We start from the raw sequence: 21,572 nt of genomic DNA, 5'->3' as shown, positions 1-21,572 counted from the left end.
CATCCCCAGGGTTAAATGTGGTGGTGAGAGGGCTGGGGAAAAGGTGAATGCGTAAAAGTGGGTGTGAAATCAAGACTTGTGATGAGGTCGATATAAGAGGGGGACAGAGGAAGGCATCAGTTTGGAGAGATGAGTGATGGGTCTTTCTGAGTCACGGGGGAGGGCCATGAAAGATTCATACACATCTGCCTGAAGTCATTCTTATCCAACAAGGACGCAGAGCTGCAGTCCCAGGCATGATGAGGATCTGGGGCTTGGTGGGGTGGGCAGAGGGACAAAGGGGCTGTTTGGAGCTTGGTTTCAGGGCTGATACCCCTTGAGATCCCTTGAGCATGATGGTAACTGCCTGAATGCCAAACACCTGGGAGGGAGTTGTGCAGTCCTGCACCAGGTCAGGCGGGGTGAGTGGTCACTGTGCCCACAGGGGCCTCACCAAGTTGCCCTCATCATCATCGTCGTCTCCATCCAGTGGGGGGTCATCGGGCCGCACAGCCTGAGTCAGGCGTCCCAGAGCCGAATTGCCGTTGCAGTCCTGGTGCTCGGAGGCCGAGCCGCGGCCACTGGCTGTGCGGTACAGCCCGGGAACCTGCAGTGTGTCCGGCAGGTCAAAGGAGCTCTTAGCTTCCCTCTCCAGCGAGCCCCTGTGGCGGCGGTCACTGCCCGCTGGACTAGTGCGCTCCTCTTCCGAGCTCTCCTCCTCATCCTGGCTCTCCCGGCCCTCACCCGACAACAAGGACCTCCGCTCCCCACTTGGGCTCCTCCGCTTCAGGCTGGGGGCACGGCCCAGGCTGTTCCTGCTGGAGCGCCTGCTCGTCCAGCTGCTTGCTGCACTCCAGGGACTGTGTGGGGAACTGCGGATGCTTGGCTGAGGCGTGAACAGAGGAGAGATTGGTCTGAGCCAGAGCTTCATGGCCCTGCACCCCCTCACCTTCATCCTGGCTCCTGTGAGCCTCTTGGCATCACATCACTACAGAAGTGTGAGCAGGGGCCCTAGATCTGGATGCCTGGATTCACACCAGCTGTGTGACCTTAGGCAAGTCGCTAAACCTCTCTGTGCCTCAGCTGCTCATCTATAAAAGAGATATGACCTTAGCACCTATTCCTCATTTAGTTAAGTGGCAGTATAAAATCACAGTGACAGCATGGGCCCTGACACCAACCGCCCGGACTAAAATGCTGGCTCTGTCACCTGCTCACTGTGGAGTTTCCCCCAGTTCACTCTGGTAATCTGAGACTCAGGTCCCCATCTGTAAAATGGGGATAATGTTGGTGTTACCAGAGGGTTGCTACGAGGATTACATGCGTTTATTAATAGAACACTTAGGCTGATTCATATCAATGTATGACAAAACCCACTGAAATGTTGTGAAGTAATTAGCCTCCAACTAATAAAAATAAATAAATAAATAAATAAAAGCCCAAAAAAAAGAACACTTATAAGCAATGTCTAGAACAGTGTCTAGCACAGAATCACTATCTGCATGGGGTTTGCTGTTACGAAGATGAGGTCTAAAGGAGGCATGCCATGCCATGCTATGCTAAGTTGCTTCAGCTGTGTCCGACTCTTCGTGACCCTGTGGACTTAAAGAGGTAAGGACCTCCCATTTTACAGAGGAGTCTCAGATATTGAGTCTTATCTCCAAGGACACTTGGGGAACAGAAGAAGTAGAACTAGAACACTGCTTTTTGGTCCTCAAGGTCAGGGCTCTGGTGTCTGCCTAGAAGACCAGCCCTACTAACACCCTGGGCCTTGTCTAGCCCGTGGTTCAGAGGCTGTTCCCTTGGGCCCACCGGTTCCACCTCTTTTCCCTCCTGACCCCTGTACAACTCCCATTGCTGGCCCGCACATGCACCCCCTACCGGTGACTTCATCTCGTGGGGTGGCCCTGGCTCAGCCGACCCACTGCTGCTGGTGCGGCGGGAGGGAGGGCCCAGAGCCTCGGCCAGGCCACTGCTGGAGCTTTTGGGCAACGACATGGGCGTGGCAGCCGTGTGGATGATGAGCGGTGGCAACAAGCTCCTCCGCAGCTCCGGGTGCTCTCCCAGCGACACCACTGCAGGGGAGACAGGGCGAGACCCTGAGTCCACTCAAGGCTGGCCAAGAGCCAGGGCCTGTATCTGCAGAGAGGTACTCACAGGCCAAGCGCTTCTTCCTGTCCCCATCACCATCCAGGCTGGGAGAGAAGAAATCAGGCTCCGACTCCGACTTGGTGGCATCTCCCTAGGGTGGGAGAGCAGTGGGCTATCAGGAACCTGGCCTGGCAGCGGCTAGTGGGATGGACCAAGGTCTCCCTGTCTTCACACACACACACCACATAGAGGCCACACGGAACCAGCCGCCACGGCACGAGGCATGCACTGGCTCAGACCAGACCACCCAGGCTTGGGGCCTAGGTATCCCAAGGGCCTCTGTCAGCTCAGAGAAGGTCGGACTATCTCCAGAACCCACAGCACAACTTTCCTGGCTGGAACTGGCTCAAGAAGGGCTGAGGGGAGAGGGGATAGTCCAGCGGGTGGGGGACACAGGTCAGAGGGAGCTGGGGGCCTGAGTGAAGTGGTCACGGGAGCCTCAATTCCAAAGGCCACTTGTGCCCTCTGCTTTCCCTCCATGACTGCCCTCCCCTGAGCCTCAGACCCGAGGACCCCAGAGAGAAATCGAAGGACCCCAGACAGAGCCGTTCAGCCCAAGGGATGTTCTCTACTTCTTTCCTCCCTCTTCCCAAAGACCCACCTCCTACCCTGGCCCCATTTTTACCTCTCTTCCTGTCTCTGGGACAGTTTTTTCTTCCTCCTTAGCAGGTCAGTAGGTTCCCCAGTAATTACACACTTCTCCTTAAGAAGTTATTAAGAAATACTTGATTGCTACTTTTGATAAGGACATAAATATTGCGTAATTGGCATCTCAGGGGATCATTTTCATTAACTCAGTTTACATCCCTAACGAGGCCTTTAATTATCAAGTGGGATCTCCAGGGGGCTGCTCAGAATGCACAGTACCGTGGAGTCCCATGGGAACCCTGGCTTTGCCCCGAATTCTGGTGCGAGTGCAGGGGACAGTAAGGCACAGGCTTGGTGTGGGGGCCAGAGGAGGAGTGTGCCCCTGAGTACCTGCTGGACCTCCTGGGTGGTCAAGGGGCCAGAGACACAGAAGTAGATTGAACATTCCGGTACATTCTGGCAAGAGGCAGACCCACCCCCACATCCTCCAAAGACTTGTCCTAAGATGAGGCAACTTGTGGGGTCTCCAACAGGAGCTTAAGGCAAGGAGGAGGAGCGAGATGGGGGAGCTCGGTCTATGGCCAGAGATCCCGACTCCACCGAGGCCCGAGGACTCAGAGTCTTCAGGGACCACAGCAGAGGCACGCACACGCGGTGCACCACACACGTGCACACAGAGGATTCTAAATCCCTTCCTTTTCCAGTCATCCACTGGTCTGACGGGATGGATTGTGCCCTTTGCTGGTGAATAGGGCAGAGGCAAGGAGGCCCTCCCCTCAGTGTCCTCCAGGGGGAAGGGACTTAAAATCAAAGCAAACCTCACGACACCATGGACCACCACAGCCACCACAGGTTGCACAGCAGCTGAGCGGGAACACAAGCACAGACACAGAGGCAGAGTGGGGGGCATGGGGCACGGGGGGCATGCTGACTCGTGATCGCATACCTACCCCCTGGGAGTCGACAGGCAGCTGAATACAGCTTAACTGTCCACTCGCATCTTCCCGTTTGCTGATTTCCTACAGGGAGAGGGGAGGCAGGGGACGGGCACTGGTCACAGGCGCCCGGCTTTCAAACAGCAGTGTTGAAAGAGGAGGAAGAAACGGATGGGTGCAAACCCAACAGTGGGGGAAATGAGACACGGGGCAAGAGAGGAGAAGAAAGGGGACAGAAGGACCTTCCAGAATTCAACCACAGGCCCTGGAGCCAGAATGAATCTGAAGGGTGAGGGCACAGGCCACAAAGATGGGAACAGGGAAAGGGAAGGAGACTGAGCCCCCAGTAATTCTAAGAATAACAGCTACCATTCACTGGGGGTGTGCCAGGCATCAAGAAACTGCTTCATTAACACTAGCTTACCCAGGTGAGAAGGAGGTACAGCTAGCACCATCTTACAGGAAGCATCTGAGGTTTGTAGAAGTTAAAAAAAAAAAAAACTGCCCCAAGTGATACAGAGAATAAGAGATGCATGTGGGCCTGGTACCTGAATCTCTAGCTCACCTCTCACTGGCTCTGAAGCAGCAGGCAGGGAGGGTGGGAAGGAGGAGTGGATGGAAGTCAGAGGCGGGGAAGGAGACCAAAGGCCAGGCACAGGAACAGGCCTCCTAACTCCTCACTGTGCCCTCCACATCAGCATGCTCCTACTGGGATGGGATGTGACAAATAATGACAAAAAAACTAGGATGATGGCTACGAGGTTGTTTGGTATCAATTAATGGCCTCACACAGGGCCTGCTGTCTGTTCATTCAATTAAGTGTGCAGATGATAAATACTCAGGGATTCAGGGCGCTGCCCCCTGCAAGTTGGGAAGTCAACAACCCCGCTGGCCCAGACTCCTAGGCTACCTTCTCCTACTTCTTGGCAGGGTGGCAAGCCCAGCAAGGGGTGACCCTTGAGGTCTCCTGCTGATGATGGCCAAGAAAATGGAGGAGGCCACTGCTTCCACTGAGGTAGGTTGCCTAGTTTGTAAAAAAGCAGGTCATCACAATAGCAAAAGCCAACCTCTTCTGCCAGATTTTGGGGCTCCCTCAGAGCTACAAGTGTGCCTCTGAAAACTCCATGCAGTTGAGGGCAGGTGCTTCTGCAGGAGACCAGGTCACTGGCATTGAGTGACCAACCTCTGCACTGACCCAGGGATTTATAGGATAGTGAGTGGCTGATCTAGCTCCTCACATGGGCATTTCAGGGCCATGCTGCTGCCCACCCCCACGGAGAGGATGCTCTTGAAATCCTTTCTCCATCCCACCCCAGATCCAAAGCATCACACCCTGAGTGAGAGACCCTCTCCTAGGCACTTGTTGAGGAGGGTACCGCCCCAGACCCTGAGGAACGCCTCATGCTGGGACAGCCATAAGCCCCCAGGAGGGCCAGAATGACTAGGCCAGGCCCAAAGGCCAGAATGCTCTCCATTCCCACACAGTCTTTGTTGCTGCCTAGCAACCAGGCCAGCTCAGCAGCTCTGTTTAACAAGGTGTCTGCTGGAAGGACCAGGGATGGGGAGGGGTGCCAGTACCAGGCATCTCCAGGACTGCCAAGCAGGCCAAACGGCCACTTGAAGGAGGGAAATAGGCTTGGGATGTTTTCCATTTCCACAGGGTTCCACAGGAATTTTTCTGAGGGAATCTTAACTGTCAGGAGCTGTGGTTTGGAAGAGGTTGAAGGACCACTGTCTCCACTCAGCTCCTCCACCCCCAGGCCAAAAGCAGTGGCCAAGCGGTGGGTCTCCATGTAGACCTTGACTCATATGGAACACATTGACATCCTTAACCCTTTGGGCCACAGAGGGTTAATAAAGGTCCCATCCAAGGGAGAGTACCAATGTCCCTCCCTCCCATGAAAAGGCCCAGGCATCACTAAAGGTGGGGAGGATATGCAATAATGGTTAACTACGGAACTACAATGGGAGGAGGCCAGTGTGGGAGAGGTATACCCGCACCTACCAGTCCAGCCCAGCCCACAGGGAACAGCCCTCCCTCGTAAGGCTGGGAAAGAGTCAGAAAATAGACTTTTGTTTTTCCACCGTGTGCTGGATATTTATAGACCAGGCCGCAGCGGGAGCTTCCATCCGGGTCACCCGGAGAGAACTGGACCGAGAGCTTCTCCACACCCAACCTGGAGCATTTCTAGGTTGAGTTGACCTGCCCTGTGCAAGGTGCTGGGAAGCTGGGCTGGGCCTGGGGCTCGGGTAGGAAGAGTGGCTGAGCTAAAGGAGCAGAATTGTATGCAGCCCTTCAGGCAGAGACTGCGTCCTGGCCGGGCGAGGGTGGGATCAATGTAAATCAATATTAATTGATGATGCTGCCTATGACGAAAGTGATGGAGCCTGGGCTGGAAATAGGACGCTCATCTCTGCCATGCCCGCAGCTAATTGGGCTCATTTCTCACCCAGGGCAGCTCAGTTCTGCCCGGGCGCTGGTGCCATCTTCACCAGCTCAGCCAAAACCCAGATGATTGCATGCAAACTTCCCCCACCCCTCAACTCAGATGGGTTCCTTCCAGATGTCTCCAAGCACACCTGTGCTCAGGGATCCAGCTGTCCATGTGCCAGCACTCATCTTGTCCAGCTCCCTGGGGTAGAGTCTAGCCGACTTTGTCGGGGAAGCCCACTCAGTAGCTCACCTTGGATCCAGGGATACTCCCCCCAACAACCACCCTGTCTTTCGAGTGCCAAGGAGCTGCCTGAAACTCAGAACCCCCCAGTCCTAGTACCCCAGCCTTGTCTGAAGGACACTTCCTGCAGAACCTCCCAGGACACCACCACTCCAGCAATGCAGCCAGTTCCTCCTGGAAGTGGACTGCTGCAGGCAGGGGGTTACCTCCGTTTGGAAGCCCTCCACCAGAATGGCAACGAGCAGGTTGAAGAGCACATAGTTGCCAAAGGTCATGAGGGCGATGAAGTAAAGGGCCGCCCAGGATGACGTGGAGGCCATTCCGTTGTACAGCACCTTGTTCCAATCCTCCTGAGTCAGGATCTGTGGGCCGAGGATGGGAGTCAGGGCCTTTACCGGGGCACACCCACCACCCTGCCCACCCTCTCCTGTTGCCCTTGCACCTGAAAGACAGTGACGATGGCCCAGAGCAGGGAGTCAAAATTCTTCCGGTCCGGTAGCGTGTCCCCATCCCGCTCAGATGCAAATTTGCAGCCGAAGAGATGCATACCCAGGATGCTGAAGACACAGGAGCCGCGAGATGGGGGTCAGGGCCCCAGAAACCCCTGCCCCTCAGGCCCTCATCCCGCTGGCATGGATGCCGCACCTGCCCTCACCTGAAGATGAAGATGAAGAGCATGAGCAGCATGCAGAAGGTGGCCACGTTGTCCATGGTCTTCATGAGCACCACGAGCTGCCGCTGCAGCGCCGGCAAGAAGCGCACCAGCTTCAGCACCCGCATCAGGCGGAAGGTCCGCAGCACCGACAGGCCGCCCCCCTGCTGGCCCACGATCTCCCACACACTGCAAGGGGTGGGGGGGGTTGGAGGCAGGAGCCAGAGCCTGAGCCTGAGGCCTCTGCATGCTCACCTTTCTCCCACCCCACCCACTGGGAGGGCTCAGCAGCACCTGAGGGTCTGGCCTGGCTAGCACTGAGAAAGTGGGTGCTGACGGAAACTTGGGTCTCTAGGCAGGAGCTCCAAGAGGCAGGGGTCTGGGTGATAGCTCCCTCCCTCCCCGCTCTCCCCTCGGGGCCAGTCCGCTCCCTCCATCAGCCAAAGCAACAGCCTCAAGTTATGGAACGTTTGCTTTGTTCTCTTCTAATGAAATCTAAAGCCAATTCCAAAAAGCAATAAAGCAGTTCTTCTGGCCCAGGGCCTGGGGCGGGTGGGGGGAACAGTGGAACACTTTCCCAAGGTCTTGGAAACCCTAAAGCAAGTTGCCAGCGTGTGCGACAGTCTCCAAGCGCTTTGTAAGCACGGACAGCTGGCTGGGCCTTACACCTCCTCCAACTCTTCTCCAAAGCCAACTCCCCAGTCTTTGCCCACCCCAGGCCTGCATGGGGTCAAGGACAAGGACTGGAAATGAGAGCAGAGATTTCAGAGGAGCCTGGCCAAAGCAGATGGGAGACCACATTCTGTGTGAGCAAGGGAGGGCTGAGAGAGAGTGTGGTATGTGCTGCGAGGGGCACAGAGAATCCCCAGCTAGGCGAGCAGGGGGCCTCTGGGTCAGTGAGGCCTGATTCCAGGCCCAGAGGAGCAGGGTGTGTGGCTCCTTACCCAGACTACCCTAAGGGCACTCCTCAGGCAAGAGGCAGCAGAGGGGCAGTCATACCTGATGACAACAATGACGCCGTCAAAGATGTTGTAGGGGTTCTTAATGTAGCCAAAGGGACCATACACTAGCAGCTTCAGCAGCATCTCCAGGGCAAAGAGGCTGGTGAAGACGATGTTGCTGATTTCCAGGGCATTGGTGAGCTCCTCAGGCTAGAAGACAGGGTGGGCCATGAAGTAGCAGAGGCTTGTCCCTGAGCCCCTCATCCCAGTCCTCAAAAACACCTGGCCTTCCTACAAATCCAGGAGCAGGAACAGCAAGCTGGGGGTGGGGTGGGGGTTGGGAGAAGGTAGTATGGGTGCTGAATGCTCAGGCTAATGGTGGAGACGCTCCCCAAAAGCATCCGCGAGAAAATATACTCAGGGGTGGCCAGTGCACAAAGCCCCCAGCCCCTAGCTATTTTCAGCTGTGTCTCAGATCCTGGGGCCACAGGCTCGCTGGAGGCCTCGGCTGTGGGTTCCGCCCACTTCCTACTGTGTGCTCCGAGACCCAACCTGTCCTGTGCTGTCACGTCAGCTCAGCAGGCCCAGGCCAGCAGTGCACTGATGCTGGTGGACACCTGAGGGTGATTGCCAAGGCCTCGTACGCATATCCAGTCACACAGCCACACGCGAAGTCACACGTTCTCCACAATCAATCTGTGGACTTGGCAGCATTCTCTTGGACAACTGTTGGCAACGTTATTTCCTTCCAGACACACACACACTGCATACACGTAGACACATACACACACACAAATGCATACATGCACACACATACACACCCACATGTGTACACAAACACACAAACAAGCATGTACAAACACACCAATGAGCAGAAGGGAGATCCCCAAGAAGAGATGTCACACATGAGGTGGCACCTGGAGCTGCTATCTGAGACTAGGACACCTGGGGTAACTCTCAGCCTATCCTGTCAAATCACTGTGTGACCTTTAGCAAGATCCTTAATCTCTCTGGTCAAATGTAAAACACTAGAAGTAATTAATACTCCTACCCAGGGTCTGGGATTAGGGCAGCGAACACATCCTAGAGAGGTCATCAGAATTAATGACAAACTCTACTTCATTTGCTATTCTAGCACAGAATATTGAGTACCTCCTCCCTCTTAATATAGTGGCTCAGTGGTAAAGAATCTGCCTGCCAATGCAGGTGCCCCAGGAGACGCAGGTTCAATCCCCGGGTTGGAAGATCCCCTGGAGGAGGAAATGGCAACCCACTCCAGTATTGCTGCTGAGATAATCCCATGGACAGAGGAACCTGGCAGGCTATAGTCCATGGGGTCACAAAGAATCGGACATGACTGAGTGACTGAGCATCCCTCTTAATGTTAAGTCCCAACCATATAATCCACCAGGCAGGCAAAAACATGCCAGCAATGCTCCCTGCCTCCTAGGAGTTCAGAGTCTAGCTGGAAACAAATCATACACATACAAAACAGTCAAATAACCACAAGAGGCCTTAGATGCTTTGGTGCCAAAATAAATTATCCAGACAGTAAATCCAGGAGTTTGGAGGAGAGAAGGTGAGTGAGGAACACACTGGGAAAGCCTTAGTTGGGAGACAGCACTTGAAATGAACTCTGAGGGTGAATAGGGTCTCTCCAGGCAGAGAGGAGGGGAAGGCATCGCAGGGTTGAGCACGGGGAATGAGCCATGTCAGGGGAGAAAGGGAGGCCCAACCTGGTTGATGACTGAAGCTGCAGAGTGAAAAATGATTTGACTCGATGGAGCCTACTGCCCACCTGATGAGGTGTTTTGATCACTCCCAAAGCCCAAGGTGCATACTAGCTGCTCTAAAAGTTTGAATAAATAACCAATGGAGTCCTTAGTCCATCAGACACCTCCCCGTGTTTACCCAGCTGCCTCATCGGGCCAGCTGCCCTGGTAGGTCACCCAAGCATGGAGTAAGACCCTGGGTACCACCAAATGTATCTTAATAGTCCCAATCTGTGCGGCCAGCCTGGATGAGAAGTGGGAGAGGTGGTAGGCTGGGCCTTCTGATTGGCAGATGAGGGGCATTTCAGGGGTCAATGGCTTCTCAGAAGGAGAGAAGTTTTCAGCCCACGAATGGATTCTCCCCAGAGACAGGTCTGGGGAGTTGAGCCAGGGCCAGCTGGCAGGGCCGAGAGCCAGCTGTCCAGAGACAGTAACTGTCATGTTGCTCCAGCAGATCTCAAGTGAGAGTCTGCCCCCCAGACTGTGAGTGAGGGCAGTGCCACCTGACTTAGCAAGTGGGTCACAGAGGACCACAGTGCAGGGGAAGGGGCCACAGTCAGGACAGCTAAAGCCCAGGGCTCAGGCACCGCCCCCCACCCCCCGCCTAAGTGGATCTCCCACCTTCTGTCCCAAGTCCAGTCTGTCAGAAAGCTGTGGTCAGTGAACCTGCCTCTCTGTCACTCTGTCATCTACCCAGTTGTCCATTCTTGGATTTGATAAAGATGGTAAGCGCAGGCCACATGGATGTGACGCCCTATGGGTCTCACCTCGTACCATCCACACAACAGCCTTCCCCTTCCACATCTTGCAGATAAGCACAAGAGGCCAAAAGATGATGCATGGCCAGTGTAAATTCACAGGATGGGGAGAGCCAGGGAGTGGGACCCAATCCCACCCTTCTCTGGCTCCAATAAGACTAGGCAGTCAGAATCCAAAGGTAACAGTGAGGGGCCCATGAATTCAGACACATGGATGGACTGAACATGTAAAGTGTCTTCTTAGGTATATAAATTATATTTCACATGAACACAGAGGCATTAATAAAGAATGAGTCCGAAAGTATAACTGCGGTACACATATAATGGGTATATTTTAGAGAATATAAATTAAACATCAAAAAAAAAGCCACCAAAAACAAAACTTAATAAAATGGTGAAAACACAATCGCTTTTGGTATCATGTATTTACTTCACTAGTGAATCCTTGAAGTACATCCAGGCGTGTGGAGAGGGGTGTTCTCACCGTTTCCTGATGTTGTCTACAGGGCTGGCGACAGTCTGTAGCTGAGGGCTCATAGATACACACAGACACACACACTCCCGCCAGCACACCAACCTAGAGCCTCATCAGAAGGATGGTGCAGGCTCCCCGAAGGTCTGTGTCACTGCTCTCCTCGAGGGGTGGCGGCAAAGGCCAGCACTCCAGCCTGCCCAGCCAGGAGGCTCCAGGACTGAAGAAGCAGATAGGAAGGAGGGCCTGGCTGGTGCTCTCCCCCAGCCTTCGCTTGCTTGCCTCAGTGCACAAGCTTATGGGCAATGCCTGTTCCCTCCCAGGGCCCCGAATTCCCTGTGATCCATGGGAAAAAAGTGCTCTTTTCTCAGACAGCCAGCAGGTCTGCCCAAGTTACTAAATCGGAAGCTGGGAATGTTCTGCAAATGCAGGATGAGGACGCAGAGACACAATCTTAGCAACACCGGTGCCCCAGGGACCAGAGCCATGATCACAGTCACTGCAGCTGCAAAGGGGCAGAGAGGAAGCCAACTCTGACTAGTGCCATCCACAGGCCCTGCACCGCTAAGCCCTTCCTCCCAGAAGTCCGTTTCCTCCCTGCTCACACCAGATAAGGGAGGGATGTAGGCTTCCTTGACAGCACGGAGACTGAGGTTCTGAGATGTGGTGACTTGATGGAGGTCACATCGCTCGCTTAGAAAGGCCCATCTGCACTTCCCTCCAACATCTCTATATGCTGCCGCCCCGCACACACCCAGGCCGCCAGCACAAACTCATACAAGCCCCTCAGGCTGCCAGGAAGTCCTTTTTCTGGTCTAGACTGCATCCTCCCTCCTGTTCACAGATGTCAAGGCCCAGTGGGGGTTTCTGCACATGGAGGCCAGGCAGCTTGAGGTTCTCACCCACAGGCCCCAGGCTCTTCTCTCTGTGACGCTAACTGTACATGTCCCATCTCCCATCTGCCAATGCTTCCCCTCCCCTTAGCCTGTCAGCCTGGAGTAACTGGGCCCCAGGTAAGCTTCTCAATACTTCCCAGCACCAGAACTCCCCTGAAACCCAGAGCACCTATATCCACTAACCCTTAAAGTGCCCATGGTGTGTGCAACCCTGCTAAGAGGTGGGGCTAAACCTGAATGCAGGAGGCCTGCCAACTCGGAGACTTTCCACCTGGGTGACCTAGGCAAGTCCTTAACCTTGCTGGTTCCCAGTGGCCTCTCCTATTAAACAGGGTAACACCCCTTTGTGGCAAGGCTGCTCTGCCCTGTGGAAACACCCAGGCCAGAGTCCTGCTTGAGTGGCCCCGTGGGCACTGACAGTGGCAGCAGCCCTCACACGTGGCAGCGCAGAGTGCCTGCAGCTAAGCACCGTGTGGAGGCAGACACCAGAAGGGCCCCAGGAACTCAAGCCAGCTGAGGTCAGTGGGCCAGTGGGGAGAAGGCAGTGGGAGGAGAACTCCCGTGGAAGGTATGCCCAGCTGGCCATGGGGCGTGAGCAAAGGAGCAGAGGAAAAAATGTGCAGGGCCTCCTCCAGGACCGAGGACCAAGTGTCTGCCCTGGTCAGGGGGTGGGAGGAGCCTCTAGGCATCAAGGCTGCCAAGTGGGCAGGGCCAGCCAGAACGGCCTTGACTCTGCTCCATGACTTGCCTCAGGCTGGACTTGCCTCTGCCCATGATCTTCTGGGGGGAGGGGGGAGGTGTGCAGAATGGTATATTAAGAAGATTAATCCACTGCAGTGGTGGCAGCCTGTGGATGGCTTGGAGAGACGAAGAGACTGAGAGCGATTAGGGGATACTGCAGTGGTCCAGGCGGGAGGCCTGCGAGCCGGCTCTGACAGACAGGGATGTGCCTCTTGCAGGGAGGGTGCAGGCGGGGACAAGCCAGACCAGAACTGAGGGGAGTCACCCTAGCCCTGCCAGATGCCATCCTCATCCCCTATCTCCTCTGAGGCCACCTGTTCCAGGGACCCTGAAATCTCTGCTCCCCAGTTCTGACTCCTCGGCTCGCCTCACCTCTGTTTTTGACAGTTCTTCCGGCCACTTTCACACTCAAAGGAGGTGGTACAGGGGGGCCACAGTGATGGGGTAAGGGCCACTGGGTCAGTGGGACCTCGCCCCTTCTCCTCCTCCTCCCAGGAGGTGTGGGAAGTCAGGGGACGCCTGGGCAGCAGGAGGTTTCTAGGAGACCTCACAGGCCTCATCACACAGATCACGGCCTTGCTCTTCACCGTCCCCCTGGAGGGGCCTCCCAGCATGTTTTCTAGCCCGTCTAGGCCCCATTGTTAAGTGTCATTTTGCTTCAGTACCTCATAACCAGAGGTGACTTTAGTCTCTCCCCGTGGTCTCCTGTCAGCTCCCCAGAGCCACCCCAGGGGGACACACAAGCTAAGCAGGCACAGGACACCCACAGGGCTCGCTCGGCCTGAGACAGTCAGCCCAAGCTTCTGTGACCTAAACTTTTGAAGCTATGGCCCCTGCCCCTCATTCGCCTGTACACCCTCTCTATCCAGTTGTGGTGGATCATCTAAAGGCTTCCCTCAGGCCACAGATCTCAGAGGGTTCCTGTCCAGTCCAGGTTATTCCCCCTTCCCCCAAGCCTGCCTCTTTGCTGCAACTGTCAAATTGCTGAGCTTTGCTATTTACGAACCTATGCTGACTGGACAGGGAAATACCCTTCTGGGGCCCCAGGGTTGCTCTGTACCTGTATGCATGATCCTCTATTGTTGGGTCTCCATCTTTCACCCCAAGAGCTGCTTCAGATCTTCCTCCCCTAGGTCTCCATCCCACTTCCAACCTGGCCTCTTGCTTCATGGGGCTCCACTTCCCTCCCCCAAACAGCTCTGCATCCTGCAACCTACTTGTCTCTCCTCCCACCTGGAAAGGAGCCAGCGCCTCCTCCAACCTGTACCTTCACCCACACCCTGGCTCCCCTGGGCGCCATCTCATTCCATCAGCTGTCCCTGTTTCCTCATGTCTCCAATATCCCTTCCCCTGCCTAAAAGCTGAAGCCTTCACATGGATCCAGGCCTATTCACCCCTGCACCCTGGGCCCCACCATCCCAGCTCTCTCCCGGAACCCTCTTCCCTGTCTTCAACTTCTGGATGCCTGAGCAATACCTGGGCCTGCGCCAGCCTCCCTGCCTATGGCCACCTCCCTCTACTTCCTGGACTCTCTGCTGGCCATTTCCTGCCCTCTTCTCCCTCTCCCACTGCCTTCCTCCCCTCTGGCCAACATTCCTCAGAGTTCAGTTGAGCCCACTTCCTTCTCTGGGCTCTCTGGCTTCTCCATCTCCTGCACTCCAACCTTTCCGGCGGTCACTAGGGTGTGAACAACACAAAACAATCTCCCTCCAAGCCTTGGCTCTTCACCCAGAGAGCCAACCTGCCTGATAGCCTTCCCAGGATGGCCCACAGCCAGCTCAAATGCAGCACATCCAAAACAAACCCTCTCACCTCCTCTCCCAAACCTGTTCCTTCCCCGGCTTCCTGGCCCCAAGGACTTCCCTCTCCAGGATTCCATCTTGCAACCTAGGAGTTATCTAGGACTTGTGCCTGCCCTTCATCCCTCTAGCAGCAGGTGCCTGGGCCCACAGACCTTGCCAATGGAATGGCTGTGCCCCACCCACTAGTTCTATTTCCCCTCCGCCATCCTGGGGGCCCTCCTTGCCTCTGATCTGGACGATAGAAATAGTCTCTGGGTCCCGCCCCCAAACCAGCCCACACCTCCTGGAAGCTCCAGCTTCAAGAGCACTGCTGGATTCACTTCGCCCCTGCTAAGATAACTTGGGGTGGAGTGGGGGAGGCTATATGATGGTCCTTCAGAGCATCCCATGCCTCCCTGTGCATTCCCAGGCCAGGCTGCCAGAACTCCCTCCAATCCCTCCACCCGACCTCTCTGCTCCTGGCCTCAGCTGCCAATGACACTTTTCTTTCAAGGCCATGCTCACAAGACACCTCCTTCAGGAAGCCCTCCAAAATCCCCGACCTGGGTGTGAGAATCTCTCTTCTGTCCCCGGAAATCTCCTTTATGGCATTTGGCATAATCAAGCAGAATGACTTTTCTGCTGGAACCGAAGGAGCTCCTGGCACTTCCCATACCCCCAGTCTATTATTCTCTTCAAATGTGCTGTGCACAGGTGGCACTCCCCATGTTTGATGAATTGGGGGAGCCGTAGAGCCAGAGGAAGCCCCCTTTAGCAGGCCATCTCCCAAAAAGCACCTTTCTCCCTCCCACATGTGGAGAAACTTTGAAAGTCTGGGGCCAAGGCATCTGTAAGAGATTGTCCTCCAAAGTCTTATTTGGCCTGTAGTCCCAGCTCCTCTGTCTGGGCCAAGGGCTCCTGGGAGGCCCAAGGAATAGGACAGGTGTCTGTAAACTGTCCTCAAAGTCCACACTGGGGTATCCATGCGCGTGTCTATCTTCTAGAGAGATGGCCCCAGCTTTTACCAGAATCCAAAAGGAGTTTGTGAATCCCCTCAAAGTTAAGACCTACCACATCTGGTCTCTTCCTCACCCTACCCCACCCCCAGCTTCCCTTGCCTTGAACAGCTGACCTCACTCACTTATAAATAGAAACCCTCCCTGTACACGTATCTAGAGTGACAGGATGGGCCCAGAGTCTGAGAAACGAGCAGAAGAATCACCTGCCCTGTCCTCATGGCCTGAAAGACTGTCTGTTCTGGATCCTCCCTCTCTCTTCTCTGCAGCCCGGGATACCAGTCCACCCTTTGTTGTCTCTCTTCTTGAGCTTGAGGTTGGCCCCAACTCTCAGCAATCCAGAACTTGGAAGAAAGGTGATTATGAAGTTCTTGTGTCCTTAAGACCCCACCCTCCTGGAGGGCCTTGCCCCCATGCATACCCAGCCAGACAGGTTCCAGGAGACACCTCTCTTCTGTACGCCAAAGGCACCCTGGGCATCCCACAGGCAGTTTGTAAGCAATGCCCTCCAGTCCAAATATGCACAAGCCCCAGGGCTCCTCCCAGAAGCAGAAACCTGGGTGTCATCCTTGCTGCCAACTCACAAATATCCAACTGGAGTTGAGTTCTACAGATTCAGCCACTGCCAGCTCCTCCCAGCATGCTTCTCTGTGTCTCCAGGGACAGGGTATATGAACTGGCTGTATTATGGCAGTAGCCCTCTCATTGGCCTCCCTGCCTCCCATCTCTCACTCCCTTCTGCTCCCCACATGACTTCTGGAAGATTGATACAATACAAACACATACCATGGACTTGCTTAAAACCTTTGTTGGCACCCTATCACCTTCAGGATAAAATCCAAACTCCATCCTATTCCTCTCAGGACCTGGCTCTGAGCTTTTCCAAGCTCATTTCTTGTTGCTTGCCATCCCAGCCCCAATCCAGTGCCCAATTCACTCTGAACTCCTTATAAATCTCTGTTTGGGGGTCTGGAGCTTCCAGTCCTCCCCTATGCTGTGCCCTACCCTCCACCCTTTGCTAGCTACATCCCACTTTCCATTCAAACTCAGCTCCCAGGTCATATTCTACTGAAGCCCTTCTTGAATCCTTTCCCCAGTCTGGGTCATGGGCGACTCCTCTGAGCATCCTTTCCAAGCAGGCACTACATCAAGTAAGTGTGACTGCTTATTTGTCTGTGGGGTCTTTGAGAAGAAGGACAGAGTGCCTTGGCCCAGTGTTGTACTAGAGCGTCTGGTTATGCACTTCTCTTCCTAACTTCACATGCAGTGACATTACTTCGGGAGTCTGAAACCAGCCACAGTGGGAGCAATTGCACCATGGAAATTGGTGAACAGTGCAAATACCACAAATCAGGACCTTTTTTCTTTTTAAAGGGCTGATTATTAAACATTTATTCACATGCCACTGCTTGGGCCCAACTCTGATGCACAGAAAACATGTGTGGAATGGATGGATGGACAGATGGATAGTTTGCAATTTCCCTGTTCCGGGTTTTGCCCCCTAGTGGGTGGGGCACACACATGTCTACCCTCTATCAGATTATACTTCCGACCTCAAGTCGTAGTCTTGCTCCCTTCTCAGAGTCCTGTGTCTTTGTGCTCCTCACCAGTCTCTCTGTACAAACCAGCCCTGACCCTTTTCCACCAGCTAGTGGGTTAAGGGGTGGGGAAAGCAGGACAGTGTGAACACCATGGGGTTCACCTTGGGTAGGGTGGGGTATGACAAAATGAGTGCTTCCTCAGTCAAGAGCTTGGCAGAGTGCAGCAGGAGTATCTCTGTTCTTGACAGGAAAACCGAATGAAGGGTAAGGTTGGTGACGGTGGGAGAGGACAGGGCTGGAAAGAGGGTTGGGCTCCTCCTCCAGGGAAGCACCAGCAACACCCTCTCCAGCGCCCCCCAGTCTGATCAATACCAGGATCGATGGACACAACTGCCTCATTATGAGCACCGCAGGGAAACCATGAGCCTCTGGCCCTCACCTCTATCAGCATCTGCAGACGCTCTTCCGTTCTGTGTCTCTCAGCTCTCTTGCTCAACTGGCTCCTCCTCTCCTCCATTTGAGGCTCCATCAGAGCCTCTGTCTCGTGGTCACTGCCCGGCCTGTCCTTGTTTGCATCCAGGTCTTGGTCTCTCTTGGGCTTCCTCTCCACAACTGTCTCTGTCACCCCTACATCTCTGTACTTCCACTTGTCCCTGTCTCCTCCCCCAAGTCTCCATCTCCCTCTCTATATCTCTGACCATCTTGTCTCTGTGTCTCTGCTTTCCTGTCTTTTTATCTCTCCCCCACCCCTTCACCCCCTGCCCAGGTCTCCATCCTGCTCTCTGCCTTCATCTCCCCATCTCTGTCTCTCCCTTTCTCTTTCTGTCTCCCTCTGTGTCTCTGTCTTTTGGCCTCCATGTCTCCTTGCACTTTTCCCTGCTCCCAACTCCCAAGCCTGCTCAGGCTCCAGGACCCAGATGGCGGGACATTCACGCCACAGTGCCTGTAAGCACAGGACCATGGCTGCTTCTGGGATTTTCTCCCACCCCCAGCCTCTGAGCCTGCTGGGCCGCAGTCAGTCATCTGCCTGGCCTGCTGGGGACTCCCACTCACCCCACGGGGCCCTTAGCAACCAGGTACTGGGACAAACTCCTCCCTGGAGCAGACACTATGCCACCACTGAGGAGGACTCCCTGCTGCTGAAGGCTTCAGAGGCTGTCCCCCGCTCTCCTCAGGAACTTGGGTAAGGAGATGCTGCAGCCGTCTCTGACTTATTGCTATTATTTCTTCCCCAAGGGGGTGTCTTTCTTGATGTCTAACTGAAAGCCCTCTTGCTGCAGCTTCATCTGGCCTCTGTCTCTGTGACTCAGCTTCTTTCCAGCATAGTCAAATCCTCCATCAGCAGCGGAGGAGGCACCCCCTGGGGAAGGGGCATCTGACCGTGGCCAGAACCGGGGTGAGGGAGAGGAGGCTGAGGTTCAGGCTTGGGAGCCAGCATAATGGGAGATGAGGAGCTGCCATTACCTGGATCGTGCCCCAGCCAGCCGGGCAGAGCAGAACACCCCTTCCCCAGAGGTTGGCTGAGCAGGCGTGAGCACACATACCCACGCCCCATGCACCCAGACACAACACACCCACCAAAATGCCATTGCTGACCCTGCAGCTAGTATCCTGACCCTCCCCCCACTTCCCCCCACCTTACCCAAGGTGGGACCCAAGTTGTCCACACTCTCTGCTTTCCCCACCCCAGGAAAGGAACAGGGTATAGCTGGTTGAGTGGGGGTCACTGACACAAAAGGAAGGGGTGTCAATATAGTATGATGGTGATGGGGAAAGGGCTGGGGCTGAGGTGCACTCGGCTAGACAAGGCAATTGGGGTAGGAGCTAAGTGGGGTGGATGGTAAGGGGATTCAGAACCCCCTGAAAAGTGAACATCACATGTTTGCTCCAGCCCGGGTTTGGACCTAGGATACCCCATCTCAATCCCTACACTCCTTGGTGGGCACTGCTCCCCATGGTTACCCCGCCCCTGCCACACCGTGCATGCATGCACACACGTGTGCACCCACTCCACACCTCTGGCTCCCACAGGCTTCTACCCACAAGCTGAGGGGTTGGGGCAGTGTCTGGCTCCCGTCTACACCGGGGAAGGTCAGGTTCTGGCAGCCCTGACTCTCCTGCGAACCACAGCACCTGCTGCTGGCCTCCCTCCTTTCTCAAGAATCCGCCAAGGGGGTGACCTCGCAGGCCAAACCGGGGGAAGGGCTGACTTCTGGAAGAAATCCTGTGGGGGATGAAGCCACAGCCAGTTGTGAGGCCATATGATACCTGCTCCCATCTCCAGTGTGGAAGTGGGGGGGTCAGTGGGGTTCCCCAGGCCACCCCTTCTGTTTTTGCATGGCTCTGAGAGAGAAAACAGCCTCTTCCCTGCCTCAGCCCAAATCACATTGCTTGCAGCTATCGGCCCCACAACATAAGCCTGCTCCCTCTTCCACATGACAGCCCTTCAAATATTTGAAGACAGCTCGCCTGTCCCTGCTGAGCCTCCTCTTCTCCTGACTAAACATCCTGGTTCTTAGAATGATTCCTCAAACGCAAAGGTTTCAAGTCCCCTCACCAAGCTGGGAGCACTCCTCTACCCAGCAGCGCCCTCCCCGCTCGCAGCACGGCTCCCAGAACAGAGGCCCGAAGCAGATGGCCACCCTCTCTGCCCTCCCCAGGCGCCAGCTCCAGGCCTCCACTCCTCATCTCTACCTGCACAGCCCCCTCCTGCCACCAGTCAATCACACCCCTAATTACTGAGTCAGGTGGATGCCAGAGGGCCCCACCCACCCCCATCTATGACTTGTCCCTCCAAGAAGGTCTTGCCCATATCTGATGCTCGCCACTCATTTATATCCTTTAAAGCCCACCTCTTCTCAGAACCCTTCCGATAAAACACACCCAGCTCAGACCCTGCCCCTAGGCAACCTCCACACTCCAAGACTGCGTGACATTCACTGGCTTTCATCCTCCAAAGAGTTCCCACGCATCGGTGCAGCTCCCTTTTGTCCTCCTGGCCATGCAGACTGATAGCACAAGAGAGGAAACAGAACTCGGGGTGGGAGGAGAGGAAGATAGAGGATCCCCAGCCCCAAGAACCATGCCTTGCCCATGCCCCTACCTGCTCGTGGTATTCGATGCCCATGCTGAGTGTGTTGACCAGAATAGCAATCATGATTCCCCGACCAAAGTACTTGCTGTCCACAATCTTCCGGAAGGTGTCACAGATCAGCCTCCAGAAGGCCAGCACAGAGTTGGGCTCCACATCCAGCCCCAGGCTCCGTCGACGCCGACTGTGGGGATCCCGGAGGTCGCCATGCTGAGCATCTTGTGTGAACTCATAAACCGCCTCACTGTCTGAGTCAGGCATCTCGTGGCCAGTGAGCCCCACCTCCCCTGCCCCGGTCCGGGCACAGTAGGGACAGCTGTCTGGGCCACAGGCTCCGCTGGCTGCCCTCAAGCAAGGGCTGGAGATCTTGCAAGAGCTTTGGCAGGCGCCTGGGACAGGAAGGTAGAGGTTAGAGGCTCCAGGCTTTCCTACTTGGGGTGACCTTCCCTCAGCATGTATATAAAATGAGTGGGGGATTTGGAGTTCTTTCAGTGGTGGTACTAGGCACTTGGTGGGCAAGGGTACTGATGACCTGCAATGTGGGTGATCCTGAGCAGCAGAACACCCCCAAATGCCAATAGCATCCCACTGACAGTCACTGCTGGTTGTCCTCAGGTTTGGACAGCCTTATATATTCATGTATGTTCTCACGCCAAACACTTGCACTTGTGCACTAGATACATACTTGCACACACATGTACGTGTACATACACATACCATTTACAATCATTTATACATGTAGAGCCAAACACAGGTGTGCACAGATCCATACACATCACACAGTACATGTATGCCAGGCATGTGCACACATGGGCGTGCGTACACACTAAACAAGAGCACCACCCTGTGTGTGCACACATGCACCTACACACCGCAGACACGTGTGGACACATGCATACATGAACACCAGACATGTGCACGTAGATGGCACAGACACACAGAGGTCACCTTTATGCACACACGCACACACCGGACAGCACGTGTGCACGTACACAGTGACCTATCCCAAGACACCGATGTCCGTTTAAATCCAGCTTTGATCATAGACTGTGAGAGCTGCGAGGAACCTCAGAGACCACCCAGGTAAAGCACGGATGTGAAGACGCCTGGCTTGGGGCCCAGCCCTTCCGCCTGCATGCAGGAGGACATCAGTAAGCACCACTCACAGCTGTGACGGTCCCAGCCCCGCCTTTTACACAGAGGGAAACGGAACCATACGTGTGTGTGGCTGGCTGGCGCCCCTTGGCAGGGTAATAGAGGAGCTGGCATAAGAACCCTTCCCACTGTGTTCTGTGATGGCACCTTCCTGTCCAGCCCACATTCCCACATAACAGCCCACAAATATCCCACTTCTCCCACGTGCCACATTCCTCCTGAAGCACAGGCCCTGGACTTCGGCTGCAGTGAGTCTGTAGAGGAGGGCTCATCACCCCGGCCTGACTGGGGGATGCCCCAAGGCACAAGCATGTTCCTTCCCCACAACACTGGGTGTTCTATCCATCAGTCTAGAGGCCTCTGAGGACTTGCTGCACCAAGCCCCAGGTCTCTCTATGCGGACAGAGTGACATCTGTATTTACATGAG

General features: G+C 55.1%; 1 protein-coding gene across 4 annotated transcripts in view; it reads right to left on the bottom strand.

The window, feature by feature from the left end:
• CACNA1G (calcium voltage-gated channel subunit alpha1 G) overlaps nucleotides 1-21,572 on the bottom strand; it is a 62,108-nt gene that overhangs the window by 24,828 nt on the left and 15,708 nt on the right. For all 4 annotated transcript variants that reach the window (XM_065911046.1, XM_065911047.1, XM_065911044.1 and 1 more), the window contains 8 exons: nucleotides 20,002-20,378; nucleotides 7,980-8,131; nucleotides 6,984-7,169; nucleotides 6,771-6,885; nucleotides 6,535-6,690; nucleotides 2,137-2,221; nucleotides 1,861-2,054; nucleotides 434-865 (listed from right to left, as the gene is read on the bottom strand). In XM_065911046.1, the coding sequence (XP_065767118.1) occupies nucleotides 434-865; nucleotides 1,861-2,054; nucleotides 2,137-2,221; nucleotides 6,535-6,690; nucleotides 6,771-6,885; nucleotides 6,984-7,169; nucleotides 7,980-8,131; nucleotides 20,002-20,378 (1,697 nt within the window). The remainder of the gene's footprint in view (nucleotides 1-433; nucleotides 866-1,860; nucleotides 2,055-2,136; nucleotides 2,222-6,534; nucleotides 6,691-6,770; nucleotides 6,886-6,983; nucleotides 7,170-7,979; nucleotides 8,132-20,001; nucleotides 20,379-21,572) is intronic.

The sequence above is a fragment of the Muntiacus reevesi genome, chromosome 18, assembly GCF_963930625.1.
Source record: "Muntiacus reevesi chromosome 18, mMunRee1.1, whole genome shotgun sequence".
Classification (NCBI taxonomy): domain Eukaryota; kingdom Metazoa; phylum Chordata; class Mammalia; order Artiodactyla; family Cervidae; genus Muntiacus; species Muntiacus reevesi.
Note: the sequence above shows the minus strand (reverse complement) of the source record. Positions and strands in the feature narration are given on the sequence as shown.